The 17784-nt window shown below is 34.6% G+C and overlaps 1 protein-coding gene across 6 annotated transcripts in view; it reads left to right on the top strand.

Annotated features, from left to right (window-relative positions):
* PDCL (phosducin like) overlaps positions 1-17784 on the top strand; it is a 31691-nt gene that overhangs the window by 10946 nt on the left and 2961 nt on the right. For all 6 annotated transcript variants that reach the window (XM_051979593.1, XM_051979594.1, XM_051979590.1 and 3 more), the window contains one exon: positions 12851-13032. In XM_051979593.1, the coding sequence (XP_051835553.1) occupies positions 12851-13032 (182 nt within the window). The remainder of the gene's footprint in view (positions 1-12850; positions 13033-17784) is intronic.

Below are 17784 nucleotides of genomic sequence, written 5' to 3'. Positions count from 1 at the left end.
ACTATTTTCATTATGATATTAATTATATTTTTTCATTGTAAAAAGAGTAATGAAGACTTAATCTCAAGTCTAATTTCATTTTCTTCTGACCAGTATTTTTTCTCCTTTAGCACATTGCCTTTTCTCCAGGACAGTCAAGGGTTTCAAGAAATTTGATGTAATGGAAAGAACAGTAGCCTTGTTGTCAGAAAAACTACCTTCTCTTATAAGTCATGAGATTCTATGATTTCTCTTCACCTCAGTTTCCTAGTCTGCAAATTGAAGTGATTGGATTAAATTCCAAGATCCCTTCCAGTAATTCACTTAGCTGAGTGGAATCATAAAAAAATAGCCAAGATTGGGTTATCTAACATTATTAGTGGCTATAGTATCAGTTTTTATGATACTGTGCATCAGAGTCAGTACCAAAAACAGTATACAAGTAAGCATCATTCAGATCCTCAACCTAAATATTCTAAATCAAAGTTCTGTACTTAAGAAAAGATGCTAGTGTCCTTGAAAGAAATAGGAAAGCTAGGGAGAAGGATGATTAGATTTCGGGTATAATGATGAAAATTTTAATTTTGGACATTGTTAGAATCCTAGTGTTAACTCAATGGAATTGATACGATGCTTATTGGTTCACACATTAGAGCAAATCCTTACAAGGTATTAAGTCACTAGTATTGATAGAAACAATGCTTAAGTTAACACCTTTGAGAGTTCACACATTGGCTCACACATTGGAGTTCACAAGTTCAGGAGATTCACAAGTCAGAAATCCACAATCCCACTCTCTCAGAGAAGGAGTCAACCTTTGGGTTTACACCTTTAAGAGATCATATATAAGAAGCTCTCAAAGCTTCAGTCAGTCATTCAGTTTAGTTGAAAAGTTTGAGAGGGGAGCGTCAGTTGGAGATTGAGAAGCCACGAGTTGGAGTTGAGCTAGAGGCAGAAGCTGGAAGAGCTAAAAGATAAGCTGCAAGAGTTCTTGGAACCAAGGAGGGAGAGAGTAACTGGGCCCAAGGAAAGAGATAAGACTTGGAAGGAGAAAATAAGATGTTTGGATTTTATCAGCTGGCTACATTTGAAGTGATTATTACTTTGAACTGAAACTAAGGCTGCCTCCAGAGAAACCTCCCCAAGAAACCTGCTCTCCCAGAGAGAACGATTATATTATATAAAAGAAGAAGAATATTTAATTCAAAATGTCCTTGGAACATACAGTTAAATTTCAGTCAATAGACACTTAATAAATAGTTACTATGTGCCAGCTTCTGTGTACAATATTACTTTTTTTTTCCTTTTTTTTTTTTTTTTTTTTTTAATAACTTTTTATTGACAGAACCCATGCCAGGATAATTTTTTACAACATTATCCCTTGCACTCACTTCTGTTCTGATTTTTCTCCTCCCTCCCTTCACCCCCTCCCCCAGATGGCAAGCAGTCCTATACATGTTAAATAGGTTACAGTATATCCTAGATACAATATATGTGTGCAGAACCAAACAGTTCTCTTGTTGCACAGGGAGAATTGGATTCAGAAGGTATAAATAACACAGAAAAAAAAACAAAAATGCAAGCAGTTTACACTCATTTCCCAGTGTTCTTTCTTTGGGTGTAGCTGCTTCTGTCCATCTTTGATCAAGTGAAACTGAGTTAGATCTCTTTGTTGAAGAAATCCACTTCCATCAGAATACATTCCCATACAGTATCGTTGTTGAGGTTATATAATGATTTCCTGGTTCTGCTCATTTCACTTAGCATCAGTTCATGTAGGTCTTGCCAGTCTTCTCACAGTATTACTTTGAGAGTATTAAAATGCACAATTTCTTATAATAAGGATGGTCTCAGTTTTTTTTTTTTTTTTTAAATTTTGTGACCAAGTCCTTTGCTTTGAAGAAAGGAACTAACCTATTATTAAAATTTATTCTTTGGAGTAACAGAAACCACAAACTTTCAGAGTATAATCATTTTCTAGCTTTAAGATATCTTGGAAGGACTTCAGAAAAGGTCTGTCTCAATTAAGCAGGGCAAACATGTCCTGTCACAGTTGCAGGACAGTGAAACCTGGCATAGGGAATCCTAATGGGACTCTTAGTCAGTGTACAATAGTATTGGCTACTCTCTTCTTGTTCACAAGGCCGGTGGATCAGCAGCTTGCTGGGATTCCTCTAAGATAGCCAAAGAAAGCAAATCGTGAGCCCCCGAACCGCAGAATAACGGTGGGTCTTGCCCAGGCCCATCCATCACATTCAGTAAGAGGCTCTTGTCCCTCTGCAAAAGAGATTTGGGACAGTGTTTCCTGTGCCTTAGAGCAGAGCTCAACTTTTTAAAATGAGCAAAAAACCAAAAAGAGCTCTGACCATAGACATCTACTGTGAAGACAGAAAAGATCAGAACACAAACTCTGGAGAGGACAGTAAAGGCAAAATAACTACAGGTGAAGCTTTAAAGAAAAATATGAACTAGTCTCAAGTTCAAAAGGCTCTCTTGGAAGAGTTCAAAAAGAATCTCAAAAGAGATAGAAAAAAAATGGGGAAAAGAAAATTATGCAGGAGAATTATGAAAATTTTGGGGAATAAAACAGCAGCTTGGAAAAAGACACATAGAAATTGAAGAAAACAACTGCTTAAAGAATAAATTTGGCAAAATGGAAAAAAATTCTGAAGAAAATAATTTTTTTAACTTATTAAAATTTAGAATTGGTGAAAGGGAAAAAGAAAATTTCTTTTTTTTGGCTGAGGCAATTAGGGTTAAGTGACTTGCCCAGGGTCACACAGTCAGTGTTAACTATCTGAGATCAGATTTGAACTCAGGTCCTCCTGACTTCAGGGTTGGTGCTCTATCTACTGCACAACCTAGCTGCCCCAAGAAAATGATTTAAAATACAGAATTGGTGAAGTGGAAAAAAAAAATCCACTGAACAAAACAGTTCCTTTAAAAGTACAATTGGCTAAATGCAAAATGAGGTAAAAAGGCTAAGTGAAGAAAATAATTCACTAAAAATGAGAATTGGACAAATGCAAGCGAATGACTCAATGAGACATCAAGAATCAGTGAAAGAAACCTCTCCCGCCACCAAAAAAAAAAAGAAAGAAAGAAAGAAAAAACACGTAAAATGCCTCATTGGAAAAACAACAGACCTGGAAAATAGATCTGGGAGAGACAATCTTAGAATTATTGGACTCTACCTGAAAGCCATGATGAAAAAAAGATCCTGGACATTATCTTTCAAGAATCAAGAAATCATCCAGGAAAACTGCCCTCACTCATGTCCTAGAATCAGAGGGCAAAATAGTCATTGAAAGAATATACCAATCATTTCCTGAAAGAGACCTCAAAATGAAAACTGCAAGGAATATTGTAGTTAAATTCCAGAATTTTCAGAATAAGAAAAAAATACTGCAAGCACACAAAAGAAACAGTACAAATATTGAGGAGCCACAATCAGGATTACTCACTACCTAATAGCTTCCATATTAAACTATTAGAGGGCCTGAAATTTGATATTCTGGAAGACAAAGAAGCTTGAATTACAGTTAAGAATCAACAAAGTTGCAAAATTAAGCATTGTCTTTCAGGGGAAAAGATGGACATTCAATGAAATAGGGGATTTTCAATCATTTCTGATGAAAACAGCAGAGCTGAAGAGAAAATTTGATCTTCAAATACAAGACTCAAGAGAAGCATAAAAAGATAGACAGGGAAGAAGAAAAAAGTATATATTTTTCTTTCTTTTTTTGGGGGGGCTGAGGCATTTGTGGTTAAGTGACTTGCTCAGGTTCACACAGCTAGGATGTGTTAAGTGTCTGAGGCCATATTTGAATTCAGGTCTTCTTGCCTTCAGGACTGGTGCTGTATCCACTGTGCCATCTAACTGCCTCCAAAAGTATATTTTTTAAAGGTTAAAATGTTTGTATTCCCTCCATGGGAAGGTAATGCTTGTAATTCTTGAGAACTGTCAGGGCTTTTAGAAACGTTATCCTTAGAAGGTGTAGGTTTAAATTAATTTTAATGTGATGACATAAATTAGGGGTGGAAAAAGGATGATACTGGGAGAAGAGGAAAGGAGAGATAAAATGGGGTGAATTGCATCACGTGAAGAAGCCTAGAAGATCTATTACAGATGCGGGGAGAAAAGGGAAGAGTGGATAAGCTTTGTTTGAACCTTAATCTCATCAGATTTAGCTTAAAGAGGGAATAATATACATACTTGGTTTGGTATAGAAATTTGTCTCATCCTATAGGGAAGTAGGAAGGCAAAGGGGAAAAGAAAAGGAGAAATCTAATAGAAGGTAGGGCAAAAGTAAAAGGGGAAAAGGATGAGAAAAGGGGAGGCTGAAAAAGAGGAGGGCAAATAGAGGAAAGTGGTGGTCAGAAGCAAAACACTAGTGAGGAGGGAAAAGGTGAAAGGAGAGAGAAAAGTATAACCTGGGAAAAACAGGATAGGAAGTAGAGAGTTAGTAGTCTTAATTGTGAATGTGAGTTGGGATGAACTCTACCATAAAATGGAAGCAGATAGTAGAGTAAATTAAAAGCCAGAATTTTACAAAATATTGTTTACAAGAAACACATTTGAAGAGTAAAGGGTAAAAGCCTGGAGTAAAATCTATTATTATGCTTCAGCTGAAGTTAAAAAACAAACAAACAAAAAACCCGGGATAGCAATCCTGACCTCAGTTCAAGCAAAAACAAAAATAGGTCTAACTAAAAGATATTAGAAAGGAAACTGCATCTTGCTAAAGGATACCATAGTTAATGAAATTCTATCAGTACTAAACATATATACACCAAGTGGCATAGCATCCAAATTTTTAGAGAATAAGTTAAGCGAGTTGCAAGAAGAAATAGCAAAGCTATATATTGTGGGGAATTTCAACCTCTCTTAGAACTACATAAATCTAAGCACAAAATAAACAAGAAAAAAGTTAAGGAAGTAAATAGAATTTCAGAAAAGTTAGGTAAGATAGACTTTTGGAGAAAATTGAATTGAAAGGAAATATACCTTTTTCTCAGGTACATGACATCTACACAGTAATTGACCAAATCAAATAAAAACGTCACAGTCAAATGTAGAAAGGCAGAAATAGTAAATGTATTCTTTTCAGATCATTATGCAATAAAAATTACATGATGCAAAAAAAAAAAAGGACCATGGAAAAATGGAGAAAAAAATTATTGGAAACTAAGTAATGTAATCCTAAAGAGTAAATGAGCCAGACAACAAATCATAGAAATAATAATTTCATCCAAGAGAATGACAAAAATTAAACAACATATCAAAACTTATGGAATGCAGCCAGAACGGTTCTTAGGAGAAATTTTAATTCTCTAGATGCTTACATAAAAAAAGAGAAAATAGAGAAAGAGAAGATCACTGAATTGGGCATGCAACTAAAAAAGCTAGAAAAAAAATAAATTAAAAATCCTCAAATATCAAATTAGAAATTCTGAAAATCAAAGGAGAGATTAATAAAATTGAAAGAAAACTATTGAACTAATAAACAAAAGCTAAGAGCTGATTTTAAGAAACAAACAAACAAGAAAATAGATAAATCTTTGGTTAATTTGATTAGAAAAAGGAAAGAAGAAAACCAAACTACCAATATTATAGATGAAAAAGTGTTGTGTCCTGCTTTCTAGAGCCTCCAAGTTGGGGTGACAAAACATAACTTGCTTTCTAGAACCCCCCACACTGGGGTGATTAAAATATCCTAGTGAAGAAGTGATGAAGTGGGCCTCCTGAGGATGGTGCAAAAATGGAGTCTGTTTATTTCAAGGACTTTCCCTTTTTTTTATTATGTAACAAAAACAACACTGTGCACGTGGGACCACATAAACAATTTGCTATTCTTTGTAGTTTACCACCTGATATCACTCTTCCACCTGATATCACTGCTCCAATCTCAACACAGGTTGTTACCTCCCTCTGACTTCTCAGGAAGGCCGAGAGCCCTTAAGAAGTCTCAGAGTACGAGAAGGAAAATTGATCAAATATTGAATAGGGTGAGGCAAGAGAGTGAAGAGTTAAAACTGTAAGTCTGAGGGACTGGGAGGATGGTGGGGCTATCATCCAGTTGGGCAGAAGAGGAAGGATTTTGGAGTTACAACAATGAGTTCAGCTTTGAACATTTTGAGTTGAAGATATCTACAGGATATTCAGTTTGAGATATCTAATAGACAGATGGAGATTTGAAAGTAGATGTGAAGAGAGAGAGAGTTTGAGGTAGAATAAATAGATTCAAGAATCATATGTATAGAGGTGAATTGAATCTCTTGAAGCTGATGATCTCATCCAATATATCCAAGGGATATATTAAATAAGGAGAGAAGTGGGTGTAGAGATAAGAGAGATAAGAATACTGTACCCACTTCTCTCCTTATTTAATATATCTTATCCTCTGTACCCACTTCTCTCATTTAATATATCCCTTGCATATATTGGATGAGATCATTAGCTTCAAGAGATTCAATTGACCTCATGTGATAAGAATTGAGAAAGGGTATTAGAGTTTTGTAGATTTTAGGGAAGCAGCTAGTAGAGAGGGAATAATTGAACATTAGTGACAGAGAGGGAAATCTGCTGTAGAAGATGGGATGGAATAGGAATGCTTGGGCATGAAAAAGGATTAGCTTTGGCAAGAAGAGCCACCTTTTCAAGTGAGACAGATGAAGCAAGAAATAGTGGCAGAAGTCATTTGAGTGACATGAGATAATAAGATAAAGGAGCTTAGTCAATATCCTCAGTTTTTTCAGTGAAATCCTAGGCAAAGTTCTGACCTGAGAAGGTGAAGAGCAGAGGCACAGGGTGTAAAATAAAAAGGTTTGGAAAAGCTGCTGTGGTAAGTGGAATAAAGAATAAATGTGGGAGGTATAAAAGGATTGCCTAACAGCAGTGAACAGTTAATAATAAATAACATAAATTTGCAAAGGACCTAGCTGACATGTTTTCATCTATCTATCTGTCTTTCTGTCTATCTGTCATTCTGTCTATCTGTCTGTCTATAAAGCATATGCATAGGTAATTTTCCCAACATTGATCCTTGCAAAACCTTTTGTTCAAATTTTCTCCTCCTTCCCCCCACCCCCTACCCTAGCTGTCAGGTAGTCCAATACATGTTAAATCCAAATATATGTGTGTATATATATATATATATATATATATATATATATATATATATATATATATATATATATATATATAGTTATCTTGCTGCACAAGAAAAATCCAATCAAGAAGGAAGGAAAAGAAAAACTGAGAAAGAAAACAAAATGCAAGCAAATAACAGAGAGAGTAAGAAATACTATGTTTTGTTCCACATTCTCTGGGTGTAGATGGCTCTCTTCATCACTAAACAAGTGAATAATCTCATTGTTGAACAGAGCCACGTCCATCAGAATTGATCTTCGTATAGTCTTCTTGTTGCTGTGTATAATGATCTCGTGGTTCTGCTCATTTCACTTAGCATCGGTTCATGTCTCTCCAGACCGCTCTGAAATTGTCCTGCTGATCATTTCATACAGAACAATAATATTCCATAGCATTCATATGCCATTGTAACGACTACGCTAGCACCCAGGATACCTCAAAATCAGCCAGAGTCAGGATAAGCAAAAGTTCGTATTTATTCTTGGTCTTAGACTCAAGATTGAACAGGATGGAAGGAGAATCTCCAGGACTGCTGTCTACTGCCGAGAGTGTGTCTCTGATAGTCTTACTCCAGCCCTTAGTCCCTCCTACAATCCTTTATACACCAATGAGTATGAGCCAGTATGGATAAAAAGGACCATTTTCCAAGCATATGCCCATAGAGTATTGTCCAATCAGTACTTAGCTTCAAGTGCTCGGCAGTCCTGACCTCAGTGCATTGAATTCAATAGTTTCAGCCCTTTACATACCATAATTTATTAAACCATTCTCCAATTGATGAGCATCCACTCAGTTTCCAGTTTCTTGTCACTATGAAAAAGGCTGCCACAAACACTTTTGCACATGTGGATCCCTTTCCCTCCTTTCAGATCTCTTTGGGATATAATCCTAGTAGAAACACTGCTGGGTCAAAGGGTATGCACAGTTTGATAACTTTTTGAGCATAGTTCCAAACTGCTCTCCAGAATCGTTGGAAATGTACACAGTTCCACCAACAATGTATCATTGTCCCAGTTTTTCCACATCTCCATTCATTATCTTTTCCAGTCATATTACCCAATCTGAGAGGTATGTAGTGGTACCTCAGAGTTGTCTTCGTTTTCATTTCTCTGATCAATTGTGATTTGGAAAACCTTGTCATGTGACTAGAAAGAGTTTCAATTTCTTCATCTGAAAATTGTCTGTTCATACCCTTTGACCATTTATCAATTGGAGAATGGCTTGAACTATTATAAATTTGAGTCAATTCTCTATATATTTTAGAAATGAGGCCTTTATCAGATACTTTGGATGTAAACGTGTTTTCCCAGTTTAGTGCTTCCCTTCTAATCTTGTCTGCATTAGTTTTGTTTGTACAAAAACTTTTTAACTTAATCAAAATTATCAATTTTGTGATCAATAATGATCTCTAGTTCTTCTTTGGTCACAAATTCCTTCTTCCTCCATAGGTCTGAGAGGTAAACTATCATATGTTCTTCTAATTTGTTTATAGTATCATTCTTTATGTCTAGATCATGAACTCATTTTGACCTTATCTTGGTATACAGTGTTAGGTGTGGATCTATGCCTACTTTCTGCCACACTAGTTTGCAATTTTCCCAGCAGTTTTTATCAAATAATGAGTTCCTATCCCAAAAGATGAGGCCTTTAGGTTTGTCAAATACCAGATGTCTATAGTTATTGACTATTTTGTTCTGTGAACCTAACCTGTTCCACTGATCATCTAGTCTATTTCTTAGCCAGTATCAAATGGCTTTGATGACCACTGCTTTATAATATAGTTTTAGATTCAGTATAGTTAGGCCACCTTCATTGCTTTTTTCTTCATTAACTCCTTTGAAATTCTTGATCTTTCATTCTTCCAAATGAATCTTGTTATTTTTTCTAGTTCAGTAAAATAGTTTCTTGGAAATTTGATTGGTATAGCACTAAATAAATAGATTAGTTTAGGTAGTATTGTCATCTTTATTATATTTGCTCAACTTATCCATGAGCACTTGATATTTTTCCAATTGCTTAGATCTGACTTTGTGTGGAAAGTGTTTTGTAGTTTTGCTCATATAGTTCCTGAATTTCCCTTGGTAGATAGATTCCCAAATATTTTATACTATCGATAGTTATTTTAAATGGAGTTTCTCTTTGTATCTCTTGCAGCTGGATTTTATTAGTGATCTATGAAAATGCTGATGATTTATGTGGATTTATTTTCTATTAGCTGGCATGTTTTCATAATTTTCTTCAGCTTTGTTCAGCAGCAAGTTGAGTAGGAGTAAAGGTAGAGAGGATAGTGGGAGAGCAAGATCTTTAGTAGCATAAGGGGAAAGTGACTTGGAAGAAATGGTCAGTATAGAGAAGAAATGAGTCACCAAAGGGTCAAAATGTGATGGGGAAGAATATTCAGCATGGGGTGATGGAAAGAATTGAGGGGATGAGGGATTAGAGATCATAATGCAGCCAATAATGCAGTCTTGCTATTACTATGTACAATGTATTCCTGGTTCTGCTTGTTTTGCTCAGCATCAGTTTGAATTATTTTTCTAGACCTTTGTAAAATCAGCTTTTTTTTTTTTTTTTTTTTTAATAAAATAACAGTATTCAGTTACTTTCACATACCATAACTTATTCAGCCATTCACCAGTTGATGGGCATCTATTCAATTTCCAATTCTTTGCTACCACAAAAAGAGCTGTTGTAAACATTTTTGCTAATATGGATCTTTTCCCCTCCTTTTTGATTTTCGTAATGATACCAGGTTCTGGTAAAGGCTCCACTTATTTATTTATCTATTCATTCATTTATCCATTTATTCATTCATTCCTTTATTTGTTTATTTGTTCATTTATTTATTTATAAAGCTTTTTATTTATAAAACATATACATGGGTAATTTTTCAACACTGACCCTTGCAAAACTTTCTGTTCCAAATTTTTCCCTCCTTCTCCCCACTCCCTCTCCTAGCTGACAGGTAGTCCAATACATGTTAAATATGTTAAAATAGATGTTGAATCCAATATATGAATACATATTTATACAGTTATCTTGCTGCACAAGAAAAATCAGATCTAGAAAGAAAAAAATAAACCTGAGAAGGAAAACAAAATGCAAGCAAACATCAACAGAAATCATGAAAATACTATGTTGTGGTCCACACTCAGTTTCCACGATTCTCTCTTTAGATATAGATGGCTTTTTTCATCACTGAACAATTGGAACTGGTTTGAATCATCTCATTGTTGAATATAGCCATGTCCATTAGAATTGATCTTCGTACAGTCTTGTTGTTGCCGTATATAATGATCCCCAAGTTCTGCTCATTTCACTTAGCATCAGTTTATGTAAGTCTCTCCAGGGCTCTCTGAAATTGTCCTGTTGGTCTTTTCTTACAGAATAATAATATTCCATAACATTCATATACTATAATTTATTGAGCCATTCTCCAATTGATGAGCATCCACTCAGTTTCCAGTTTCTAAACACTACAAAGAGGCCTGCCACAAAGATTTTTGCACATGTGGGTCCCTTTCTCTCCTTTAAGATCTCTTTGGGATATAATCCCACTAGAAACACTGTTGGGTCAAAAGATATGCACAGTTTGAAAACCCTTTGTGCATAGTTCCAAATTGCTCTCCAGAATGGTTGGATTTGTTTCACAGTTCCACCAACAATGTACCACTGTCTCAGTTTTCTCACATCGCTGCCAACATTTGTCATCTTTTTATCCAACTTTATCATCTTTTCCATTATCTTAGCCAGTCTGACAGGTGTGTAGTGGTATCTCAGAGTTGTCTTAATTTGCATTTTAAAGGCCTCATTTCTAAAATATATAGAGAACTAACTCAAAATTTGTAACAATATAAGCCATTCTCCAATTGATGAATGATGAAAAGATATGAACAGACAATTTTCAGATGAAGAAATTAAAGCCATTTCTAATCATATGAAAAAATGTTCTAAATAACTATTAATTAGAGAAATGGCAATTAAGACATCCCTGAGGTACCACTTCATATCCTAGATTGGCTAAGATGACAGGAAAAGATAATGATAAATGTAGGAAGAGATTTAGGAAAATTGGGATACTAGTGCATGGTTGGTAGAGTTGTGAAATGATCCAACCATTTTGGAGAGCAATTTGGAACTATGTTCAAAGGGTTATAAAACTGCAGACCCTTTGATCTAACAGTGTCTCTACTGGGTCTGTATCCTAGAGAGAGTCATAAAAGAGAGAAAAGGATCCATATGTGCAAAAATGTTTGTAGTAGGTCTTTTTGTAATGACAAGGAACTGGAAATTAAGTAGATTCCCATCAGTTGAGGAATGGCTAAATAAGTTATAGTATATGAATCTTTATTGAATTGAATACATTAATGGAATATTGTTCTATAAGAAATGATGAGCAAGCTGATTTCTGAAAAGCCTGGTAATACTTAAATGAACTGATGCTAAGTGAAATGAACAGAACCAAGAGAACAATGTGCAAAGCAATAAGAAAATTATGTGATGATCAGCTGTGACAGATTTGGCTCTCTTCAACACCTCAAGGCAATTCCAATAGACTTGGGATGGGAAATATCCATATCCAGAGAGAGAACTATGGAGACTGAATATGGATCAAAGCATTCTGTTTTCATGTTGTTTGTTTGCTGGCTTGAATGTTTTTTTTTTTTTTTCTTCTTTCTCATGGTTTTTTCCCTTTTGATCTGCTTTTTCTTGTACAACATGGCAGAAATATGATTTAACCTGTATTTGTATATTGCTTGCTGCCTTGGGCGGGGGGGGGGGGAGGTAGAGGTAAGGGAAGGAGGAAGAAAAATTTCAAACACCAAATTTTACAAAAATGAATGTCAAAAATTATATTTACATTTATTTGGAAAAAATATTAGTGAAAAAGGATTTGAGAAGTTAATGAGAAGTGAGGAAGTAGAGGCAATGAATGAATATAAACAGCCTTTTCTGGGAGTTTGTCAATGAAGAGAAGAGAGATATAGGATAAATTCTTGTGGGGTTGACTTAACTGAAAGTTTTTTGTGTTTGTGTTTTTTAAAATGGAATATATCTTGACAGATGGAAAATCAGCCAGTGGTTAAGGAAAGATTGAAATTTAGGTGGAAATTGATTGAAGGGATGAGCTCTTAGAGCAGACAGAAGGGAATGTGATCAAGAGCACAAGAAGATAGGTTGGAGTTGACTGGGATAAGGGCTTCCTCTTTTGAGGTTACAGCAAAGGACAGAATGGAGATTGGCACTGAGAGGATGGAAGTGTAGGATTGAGTAGAATAGGAATAGTCTCTTTTTTTTTTTTTTAATTTTTTGAATTATGATGCCAAGCCTTTTGTTTAGAGAAAAGAGGCTAATCTAGAGATAGGTTATATATACAATAACCTATATCTCACAATGATTTTGCGAACTAGGTAGTGTAAATATGATTTTCTCTTATTTATTGATTAGGACATGGAATATAATGTAATATCTGGGAAGGCACCTTTGAAAACATGTGGTTTGGTTTTCTCATTTTACATAAAAGAACTGACAGCTATAGAAATGAAATAATTTGCTTAAGATCATGTCATCAATAAGTGACACAATTGATTGTAAACCATTTCTCTTAACTTCAACCCCTTTTTGTCTCAGATAATTCTTTCTGAGCCAACACACTTGTTCCACTCTATCACAGTCACTAATGATTTTTACTTTTACTGTGGTATCTTTGGCCATCAGGTCCAAAAGGTGTTATCAATGACTGGCGCAGATTTAAGCAACTGGAAACCGAACAGAGAGAAGAACAGTGTCGAGAAATGGAAAGGCTTATCAAGAAGTTATCTATGACTTGTAGGTCTCATTTGGATGAAGAGGATGACAAACAGAAACAGAAAGAACTGCAAGATAAAATCAATGGGAAGGTAACTTTGACACAAGCATTTTCTTTTCTTTTCTTTTTTTAAAAATTTTAATAGCTTCTTATTTACAAGTTATATGCATGGGTAATTTTACAGCATTGACAATTGCCAAATCTTTTGTTCCCATTTTTCCCCTCCTTCCCCCCACCCCCTCTCCTAGATGGCAGGATGACCAACACATGACACAAGCATTTTCAAGGAATACTAAAGAAGATACTGAATAATAAGAGAGAATGTGCATTTATTAAATGCTGTTTATCTCTTTTGAGCTTCATAATTCTTTAAGGGGTGTTCTCAGTACTTGTATTTTACAGGAAACTGATACACCTTTTAAAAAAGTGGGAGAGGAAAGGGGACAAGGGAAAGGATAATCTAAATAGAAGGGAAAATGGAAATAGTAGAAGAAAAGTATTAGGAAAGGGGGAGGGGTGCTTGAGACAAGTAGTGCTTATAAGTAAAATACTGAGGAGGAGGGAAAGGGGAAAAGCAAAGAGGAAAACATAATTTAGGGTAAATTTAAGGAAATACAGAATTAGTAGTTTTAGCCATAAATGTGAATGGGGTGAATTCTCCCATAAAGCATAAGTGGATAACAGACTGGATTAAAAGACAGAATCCTACTATATGTTGTTTACAAGAAACACATTTAAAACAGAATGATATTTACAGAGTAAAGATAAAAGGCTGGAGCAGAATCTGTTATACTTCAAGTGAAGTAAAAAAAAAAAAAAGCAGGGGTAGCCATACTGAGCTCATACTGAGCAAGAAAAAGCAAAAATTTATGTAATTAAAAGAGATAAGGAAGAAAACTATATCTTGATAAAGGGTATGAAGCAATATCAATATTAAACATATATACACCAAGTGGTATAGTATGGAAATTCCTAAAGGAGAAGTTAAGAGAGCTGCAAGAAGAAATAGACAGCAAAACTATAATAGTGGGAGGTCTCAACCGTATTCTCTCAAAATTAGATAACTCGAACCACAAAATAAATAAGAAAGAAGTTAAGGAGATAAAGAGAATACTAGAAAAGTTAGGTATCATAGATCTTTGGAGAAAATTGAATAGAGACAGAAAGGACATTTTCTTCTTGGCAATTCATGAACCCTATACAAAAATTGACCATATATTAGGACATAAAGACCTCAAAATCAAATGCAGCAAGGCAGAAATAGTAAGTGCATTTTTTCAGATCATGATACAATAAAAATTGCATTCAATGAAAGGCCAGGGGGAACTAGACCAAAAAGTAATTGGAAAATAAAGAATCTCACCCTAAAGAATGAAAAGAGAATGACAATAATGACACAATGTACCAAATTTTGTGGGATGCAGCCAAAGCAGTAATAAGGGGAAATTTTATATCTCTACAGGCTTACTTGCATAAAATAGAAAAAAAGAAGAATAATGAATTGGGCTTGCAACTAAAAAAGCTAGAAAAAAGAAAAAATTAAAACCCCCTAATCAAATACCAAACTTGAAATTCTAAAAATAAAAGAAGATATCAATAAAATTGAAACAAAAAAACTATTGAATTAATAAGTAAAACTAAGAGTTGGTTTTATGAAAAAAACCAACAAAGTAGATAGACCTTTGATTAGAAAAGGAAAAAGAGGAAAGTCAAATTGTTAGGCTAAAAAATGAAAAGGGAGAACTATCCACTAATGAAGAGGAAATTAGAGCAATAATTAGGAGTTACTTTGCCCAACTTTATGCCAATAAATTTGACAAGCTAAGTGAAATAATGGAATACCTGCAAAAATATAGATTACCCAAATTAACAGAAGAGGAAATAAATTACTTAAATAGTCCCATTTTAGAAAAAAAATTAGAACAAGCTATTAATCAACTCCTTATCAACTCCTTAAGAAAAAATCCCCAGGACCAGATGGATTTACATGTGAATCTATCAGACATTTAAAAAACAATTAATTCCAATACTATATAAAGTATTTGAAAAAATAGGGAATTAAAGACTCCTAGCAAATTCCTTTTATGACATAGACATGGTACTGATACCCAAACCAGGTAGGACCAAAACAGAAAGAAAATTATAGACCAATTTCCCTAATGAATATTGATGCAAAAATCTTCATCAAAATATTAGCAAAGAATTTATAGAAAGTCATCTCCAGTATAATATACCATGACCAAGTAGGATTTATATCAGGAATGCAGGGCTGACTCAATATTAGGAAAACTATTAGTGTAATTGACTATATCCAGAACCAAATTAACAAAAACCATACGATCAGCTCAGTAGATGCAGAAAAAGCATTTGATAAAATCCAACATCCATTCCTGTTAAAAACACTTGAGAGTATAGGAATAATTGGACTTTTCCTTAAAATAGTCAGTAGCATCTATTTAAAAGCATCAGCAAGTATCATATGCAATGGGGATAAACTGGAACCATTCCCAATAAGATCAGGGGTGAAACAAGGTTGCTCACTATCCCGATTATTGTTCAATATTGTATTAGAAATGCTAGCTTTGGCAATAAAAGAAGAAAAAGAGATTAAAGGAATTAGAGTGGGTAATAAGGAAACCAAATGATCACTCTTTGCAGATGATATGATGGTATACTTAGAGAATTCTAGACAATCAATTAAAAAACTATTAGAAATAATCCACAATTTTAGCAAAGTTGCAGGATACAAAATCCACATAAATCATCAACATTTTTATACATCACTAAAAAAACCCAATAGCAAAAGATACAAAGAGAAATTCCATTTTATTTAATTATTGATAGCATAAAATATTTGGGAATCTATCTGCCAAGGGAAAGTCAGGAACAATATGAGCAAAACTACAAAACATTTCCATACAAATAAAGTCAGATCTAAGCAATTGGAAAAATATCAAATGCTCTTGGATAGGTTGAGCAAATATAATAAAGATGACAATTCTACCTAAACTTATCTAATTATTTAGTGTTATACAAATCAAACTCCCAAGAAACTGTTTTACTGACCTAGAAAAAAATAACTAAATTCCTCTGGAAGAACAAAAGGTTAAAAATTTCAAGGGAATTAATGAAAAAAAAATCAAATGGAGGTGACCTAGCTGTACCAAATCTAAAACTATATTATAAAGCAGTGGTGCTCAAAACCATTTGGTATTGCCTAAGAAATAGAGTAGTCGATCGGTGGAATAGTTTAGCTCACAGAACAAAATAGTCAATGACTGTAGTAATCTAGTGTTTGACAAATCCAAAGACCCCAGCTTTTGGGATAAGAATTCACTATTTGACAAAAATTGCTGGGAAAATTGGAAACTAATATGGCAGAAACTAGGCATTGACCCACACTTAACACCGTATACCAAGATAAGGTTGAAATGGCTTCATGATCTAGACATAAAGAATGATAGTATAAACAAATTAGAAGAACATAGGGTAGTTTACCTGTCAGAGGAGGAAGGAATTTGTGACCAAAGAAGAACTAGAGATCATTATTGATCACACAATTAATAATTTTGATTATGTTAAGTTAAAAAGTTTTTGTACAAACAGAACTAATGCAGACAAGATGAGAAGGAAAGCAACAAACTGGGAAAGCATTTTTACATTCAAAGGTTCTGATAAAGGCCTCATTTCTAAAATAGCAAGAATTGACTCAAATTTATAAGAATTCAAGCCATTTTCCAATTGATAAATGGTCAAAGGATATGAACAGACAATTTTCAGGTGATGAAAATGAAACTGTTATTTCTAGTCACATGACAAAGTTTTCCAAATCACAATTGATCAGAGAAATGCAAAAGAAGACAACTCTTGAGGTACCACTACACACCTCTCAGATTGGGTAAGATGGCAGCAAAGATAATGTTGAATGTTGGAGGGGATGTGGGAAACCTGGGACACTAATTCATTGTTAGTGGAATTCTGAAGGAATCCAGTCATTCTGGAGAGCAGTTGGGACTTATGCTCAAAAATTTGTAATGTGTGGGCTAGCTTTCTGTAGAATCTCAGTACCAGTCCAGTCTTAGTGGAGGAGGCAGGAGAGCCACTAGGATGGTCAAAGATAGAATATCTCATTTCCAGTCCTTCTCAACCCTTATATATCTTAGTACAATTACATCATTACAGCATACTGAATAAGTGTGACCTAGAGAACCATTACATCACCATACTAAGTACTAAGTATATATAAACTAGAGAACCATCATCTCATCAATTCCACTGAGTTAATACTTTGTTTCAAGTATACTTCTCCCGATTTCTGGCCCTCTACAAAAAGTTATCAAACTGTGCATACCCTTTGATCCAGCAGTGTTTCCCTTGGGCTTACATTCCAAAGAAATCTTAAAGGAGGGAAAGGGACCCACAAGTGCAAAAATATTTGTGGCAGCTCTTTTTGTAGTGGCTAGAAACTGGAAACTGAGTGGATGCCCATCAGTTGGAGAATGACTGAATAAATTATTACATATGGATGTTATGGAATATTATTGTTCTGTAAGAAATGACCACCAACATGATTTCATAGAGGGCCTGGAGAGACTTATATGAACTGATACCAAGTAAAATGAGCAGAACCAGGAGATTATTATACACAACAACAACAAGATTATACAATGATCAATTCTGATGGATGTGGCTCTCTTCAACAATGAAATGATTTAAGCCAGTTCCAGTTGTTCACTGATAAAGAGGGCTATCTTCCACTCAGTGAGAGGACTGTGGGAACTGAATGTGGTTCACAACATAGCATTTTCACTTTTTTGTTGTTGCTTGTATGTATTTTATTTTG

The sequence above is a fragment of the Antechinus flavipes genome, chromosome 2, assembly GCF_016432865.1.
Source record: "Antechinus flavipes isolate AdamAnt ecotype Samford, QLD, Australia chromosome 2, AdamAnt_v2, whole genome shotgun sequence".
Lineage (NCBI taxonomy): Eukaryota > Metazoa > Chordata > Mammalia > Dasyuromorphia > Dasyuridae > Antechinus > Antechinus flavipes.
The sequence above is the reverse complement of the archived record's forward strand: the minus strand, read 5'-3'. Positions and strand labels throughout refer to the sequence as shown.